This window comes from Peromyscus eremicus, chromosome 19 (genome assembly GCF_949786415.1).
Source record: "Peromyscus eremicus chromosome 19, PerEre_H2_v1, whole genome shotgun sequence".
In the NCBI taxonomy this organism is placed as follows: Eukaryota; Metazoa; Chordata; class Mammalia; order Rodentia; family Cricetidae; genus Peromyscus; species Peromyscus eremicus.
This window is the reverse complement of record NC_081435.1, coordinates 41,061,513-41,067,512: the sequence shown is the minus strand read 5'-3', so window position 1 is coordinate 41,067,512 and position 6,000 is coordinate 41,061,513. Positions and strand designations below refer to the sequence as shown.

At 42.5% G+C, this 6,000-nt stretch overlaps 1 protein-coding gene across 4 annotated transcripts in view; it reads right to left on the bottom strand.

Moving 5' to 3' along the window:
* Positions 1 to 925: 925 nt before the first annotated feature.
* Sncaip (synuclein alpha interacting protein) overlaps positions 926 to 6,000 on the bottom strand; it is a 140,415-nt gene continuing 135,340 nt past the window's right edge. For all 4 annotated transcript variants that reach the window (XM_059245964.1, XM_059245963.1, XM_059245965.1 and 1 more), the window contains one exon: positions 926 to 1,480. In XM_059245964.1, the coding sequence (XP_059101947.1) occupies positions 1,475 to 1,480 (6 nt within the window). In that variant the 3' untranslated portion in view covers positions 926 to 1,474. The remainder of the gene's footprint in view (positions 1,481 to 6,000) is intronic.

Here is a 6,000-nt window from a genome sequence, read left to right as displayed (position 1 = left end):
ATATCGCCACATAGTGGCTGGTGCATAAAAGACACTCAAATATTAACTCCTTCTGTATGTCATTGTAGCTCATGAAATGAAGTTGGCCCACATTTGCAAGCCTAACCTTCAGATTCAGACGTTGGGCTTGCTCTGTGTACCAGGGCCCACGTTCAATGGCAGGGACATTTTGAAGAGTCACTAAAGTCACTAAAGTCCCTCCTGCTGGTAAGAAGACATTCTGTTCCTAAGTGACAACCTTTCATAGGCCATGCCAACACTTTGGAAATAAAACTCTTGTAATTTTCAACAGAAATGTATTTTTCCAACCGGGCGGTGGTGGCGCACGCCTTTAATCCCAGCACTCGGGAGGCAGAGCCAGGTGGATCTCTGTGAGTTCGAGGCCAGCCTGGGCTACCAAGTGAGTTCCAGGAAAAGGTGCAAAGCTACACAGAGAAACCCTGTCTTGAAAAACCAAAAAAAAAAAAAAAAGAAATGTATTTTTCCACGATAAGATGAACCGTCCTGTAAGTCATTGATTACAGGGATTAAAGGGGCTACGTCAACAAGAAAGCTCTTGTGAACTTAGGCTCCACGCTGTCTCCCACAGGGATTAGACAAGCCTCACAATGTGTTGCAGGCGGAAAAAAATTGACCCAAGAAAGGACTAAATCTTTAGTTGTCGTTAGCGTTTTCCCATGTCAACGCTGCATTTTGAGAAAGCAGAAGGACGGCTTGCTCTGCATACTTGTCTGATCTTTCTGTGCTTAATGAAGTAGAGAATGTTTTATTTGACCCCCCTACCCCAGGAAACGAGATTAACAGCCCAGTTTGTTCTTAATATCAAGTATCAGCGATCAAAATATTTCCAGACCCTTTAAAAGAAATTAGACCGTCACAGATTTAATAGGAAGTAGATGCCCCGTGCTCAGACGTGGCTATTAACAATGTTTAATTTTCTTTATTAAAAAAGTAGAAATGACAGAAAAACACTCTTGACAGAAAATAATACCGGTGACCTAGCCTCACTGCGCTGAGCCAAAGCTGCCCTTGTAATGGAGGAACGAAGTATCAATCAACACTAGCAAATCCTCATGCAACTGCCAAAACATCAATGGTGTCAGAGCCTGGTGGATGTGCTTTGAGAAGGCTGAATCAACCAAACATCAAGTGTTTCAATGCATATGTTGTCCAATCACATTTTCAAATAGCATCTTAAAAAACAAACAAGTTCTATATACAGTTACGGTCCAAAATGTATCTTCTAACAAGTCTCAAGTTATAAATTTAAGGCATCCAGATATTCTGCTCTGCTGGTGAGGTGTTGTTCTTGTGGTCTTACTGCCACAATGGACAGTCTCCAGTAACTCCCAATGGTGGCCGGAGGGCATGCGGAAGACTAATAAGAAGAGTGACTCATAAGAAGAGTTCCTTTGACTCTGGCTCAGCAATGTGCTTTCTGCTGTAGGTTTTCTTCATGTTTCTATTGATGTCATTATGCCTAAGTAGAAGAAAAACCACAGGCCAAAATTAGATAAAACTATGGTCAAGTTACAAGACGATGCTGCTAAACAGCTCACCAAAAATGGAAATTATCCATCCCTAAACCATCCTGAAGGGCACTTCATTCCAGAAGGCAAATTATTTGCTTTTCCTACAAACCACTGTTTAAATGTAATGAAAGCAACCGTCATGTAAAAAATGCACACTTACTGAACACTTTTGACTTTGGCTGCAGGAGCAATTTCTGAGCCACCCTGATTGGTGTCCAGGTACTCCGTAGTCAAGGGAATTTTATCAGAGACAAATACGATAGGAAGTATAGTGTTGCTGGTAGAACGGAAGCAAGAGTTTTTTTTAAAATAGTTTTCTTACAAGGAATCATTGGTGACACTTTGAATTTCACAGGAAGCCGGAGTCTTGAAAGTTTGAAAAGAATGCTTTTAGGGATGAGGGCTGAGTGGCATGTTGAAAGTCTGCAAATAGGTGAAGATACGGGAAATAGAAAACTCAGAAACAAGAGTGCTGCTTCCTGCTTAATACTTACTCTCTGCTAGATCTGTGGAAGAAGAGGACAAAGGGACAGATGTTCTTTTATAAATGATTTTTTCCTCTGTATGAGATACATTCATTTTACATACATGCATACATGAGGTATTAGATGCATCCCATTTAAAAGCTTCCACAGAGCAGCTTGCCTGTGTTCCTGGGCAAGCCTGTCCACTACTAAGTTTTTACTGTTGCTCCACAAGATACAATCAAACGCTTCTGGTAATGGTTCTAACACTTGGATGAAGGACAAGTCCAAGAGTGCGGCTTTGCGACCTCAAAACCACGCTTGCTTACTGGTATGGCTTGGACATGGTTGGAGCATGTCCCTGAAGGGCTCATGTGTGTAAACTTAAAAGCAAGTATGGAACTTAGAGAAGGAAATCTTGGGATCCCCCCACCACCCCCGATGGAGTCCTCATGGGTTTATAAGAAGAGTCAGTCAGGGGATGTAGTTCAGTGGTAGAATGTTTGGCCAGAATGCATAAAGCCCTGGGTTCAATAGCCAAACCCTCAGAGAAAAAAAGGAGAGAAAAGGGAGTGGAGGGGAGGGAGGGAGAGGCTAAAATAGGACTTCCTGTCGCTATGAACTCTTCAAATTCAAACCCTGGCTCCACAATTTATAACCATCATTACTGTGTAATCTTGGGCAAGATGCATAATCATCTATGTCTGTTTCTAGTATGCAAAATGTGGATAATAATAGTATGTGTCATATATATCATTGTGAAGATTAAAAGAGCAGAGATGTGCAAAGCGTCTGGAATATTTGCTGGGTTATTTTAAGTGCACTCATGTTTTTATCATCCGTAGAGGGATGCCAGTAGATGATAGGGAAACTGACAATTTCTATGAGCATTGTATGTAGAAATACAGAATACTGAAGACAATTTGAGAGAAAAGGGCACAGGAGATTCAGAAGAATATGAATAGTGGATGGAGGGGGTGGTGCAAGGCATAGACAGCTTCCTTATTGATTAATTTTGTTCTTGAACAATTTCATACAGGTATATAATATGTTCTGATCACTCTCTCCCTCAGTTCTCTCTTCTCTCCCCCACTTTGTATCAGTGTGCCCTCCCCCATCTCTACCAGTTCCTCTCTGAGATTCATGCCCTTTGCTTTTGTTTTGTGACTCAATTTAAGCAGGACCATTGGCGTGAGTATTGAATTAGAGCAATCCACTGAGGCAGTTGCAACAGTAACTACTACATATCTGAAGGCAGCGATCCCTTCTCCTCAAATCTACCAGCAAACAGTTCAGTAGTAAGGGGTGGGGTCCCCTCAGCCCTTCCTCCATATATGCCTGACCGTTGAACAGCCAGTTTTTTTGGTTATTACTCATGTGTATTTATATAACCTTGATGAAAATTCCATTAAATAAGTTAAAAAGTTTAGTTCTAGGTTGAAGACACTATAGTTCACACTTTTTGAAACAGCACCTTTGCTTCGAGATAGGGATTTGAACACCCTCAAGCGAATTCTCCTTCTGCAGGAAAAACCTAGTTTGATTTAGAGAAAGCCAAGTCCAAACCAAGTAAACTGTTAATTTGAGACATTCAATATGATAATAATTCAGTCTTCCCTGAATCCTTCAATTATTCAATCTCCAATTGCCAGAATTCAAAAGAACAAAAATGGGTAATTCTGGCACGCATCATTGAGATAATTGTTGTGCCTTGATTTCACTCTTGGATATGAAATCACATTCTGAGTGACCAAAATTGAAAAGGAGGAGAGCCTCATATTTAAATAACCGGTTTTCATGTACTCCAGGGTGCTGAATCATCTAGGCACACGCTGTATTTCCACAGCACGTGGCGATCCCACAGCAGCTTATGGGATCAGTGTGCCATGGCCTGCAGCCTGCCACACACTCCTCCTGCTAACCAAAAGAAGAGCTTGCTAAGTGTGTCCTCTCTTACAGTTTTACTTGTAGCCTATCTACATAGCTTATCTACTGAAAGGTGGAATTGTGGTTCTAAATTAAATGTGTACTGTAATACTCAAATGGAAGCTTACTGTAGAAGGGGGATATAGGATTCAAATGTATCCAAAGGGCATAATAACACCCCACCCCCGTAGGGTAATAGAGACAAGATTTTGCTCTGCTTTCCTTTCCTTTTTTCCCCCTCCTTTTCCTGTTAGGTTCTTTTCCTTTCCAAATATTTATGAAGCCTCTTCCATGTGCCGGATTCCATACTAGACCCTGGGAGTACAAGGGTTCTCTCAAGGGCGACTGCGCTCATGAAGCTCTGGTATTTCCTTTTATTTCTTTTCACTTTTGAGTCTCTTCACTATGACCTGTCTAAGTTCAGAGACCATGCCTTACTTTGGGAAAGATGTGTCTTTTGTGCATGGGAGTGCACGTGTGGCTACATGTTTACATAAGTGCAACTGTGTGGGTGCAGGTAGGCATGCACACGTGTACACACATGTGTAGAGGCCAGAGGGTACCCTCAAGTGTTGTTCCTCAAGAGGTGTCTAACGCCTTTCCTGAGCTTGGGGTGCCTCGTTGGTTTGGGGTTCACTGGTTTTGGTTGTCTGGTTAGCTATGGAACAGGCTGAGTCTGCCTATCTGTTGACTACAAGCCCACACCACCATGACTGACATTTCATGTGTGTTCTAAGTTCAAGTCTTCTTTACTGATTGAGCTATTTTTCCCAATTCCCCTAAATATGTTCCTTATTGATAAAGATGTTGAAAAGAAATGTGTGGCCTTGTCAGCTAGGAGTGGTGACACATGCCTTTAAACCTGGCACTCAGGAGTCAGAAGCAGGTGGACCTCTGAGTTCTGGGCCAGCCTGATCTACAAAGCAAGTTCCAGGACAGTCAGGGCTACACAGAGAAACACTGTCTTGAAAAGAAAAAAAGAAGGAGAAGGAGAAGGAGGAGAGGGAAGAGGGCAGAAGGAGAAGGAGAGGGAAGAAGGCAGAAGGCAGAAGGAAGAAGGAAGGAGAGGAAGAAGAAGAAGAAGAAGAGGAAGAAGAAGAAGAAGAAGAAGAAGAAGAAGAAGAAGAAGAAGAAGAAGAAGAGGAGGAGGAGGAGGAGGAGGAGGAGGAGGAGGAGGAAGAGGAGGAGGAGGAGGAGGAAGAGGAGGAGAAGAAGAAGAAAAAAGAAGAGGAGAAGGAGGAGGAGGGAGGAGAGGAGGAGGAGGAGGGAGAGGAGGAGGAGGAAGAGGAGGAGGAGGATTGAGCTATTTTCCCAGTTCCCAGACAGAGAGGGGAAGAGGTGTGGCAACTCACAGAAATGGCCCAGACAAGGTTTATATCTGTGTTGATTTCAATCAATATATACATATATATATATAATTCAGCCTTCAGAGAGGTTATGGGTGGGCTCTGTTCTCATAATACCCAAAGATGTCCTGACTTATGGTGTGGATATGACACTGGAGGATACATCTCTTCTTTGGGCTTAATTCACAACTGGAATCTTCAGGAGTAGGAAAAACAGAGAGGAAATGGAGAAATGAGCTTTTGTCTTAGGATTTCTGATTTTCATTAAGTCGGGGTCAGCGTGCCAAAGAATACATTCTGATGGGGTGGTTTTGGTTTCCAAGGAAGATCTCTCCTTTCTCCTCTCTAAAAGCAACAGCTCACCAGTGGCATAGTGGACATCAGTCCTAACCCTAGGCCAAAAAGATCATTCTCTTTGAAGCAGCATTGGGCACTTTGAGATCTATGCAATATATCTGACATTAGCACTTGGCTCTGGATGTCTAATCCTTAATGTGGTTAATTCATGGGTAATAAAAAGCATTCTAAGAGTTTTGACAGCTTCATGTCTTTTTCAAGGACTTCTCTACTGCTGGTGCTAGGATTGGGGTATCAACCCTTCAGGAAACAGTGCCACATGGTCAGAATGGATGTGACTGGGGATAGGCAAGGTCTGAAACAAGCTCTCCCAGGCAGACTCAAACTGGCAAATGAATACTTCATTGGCATTTTAAGACCAGAGATTGCAAGTAT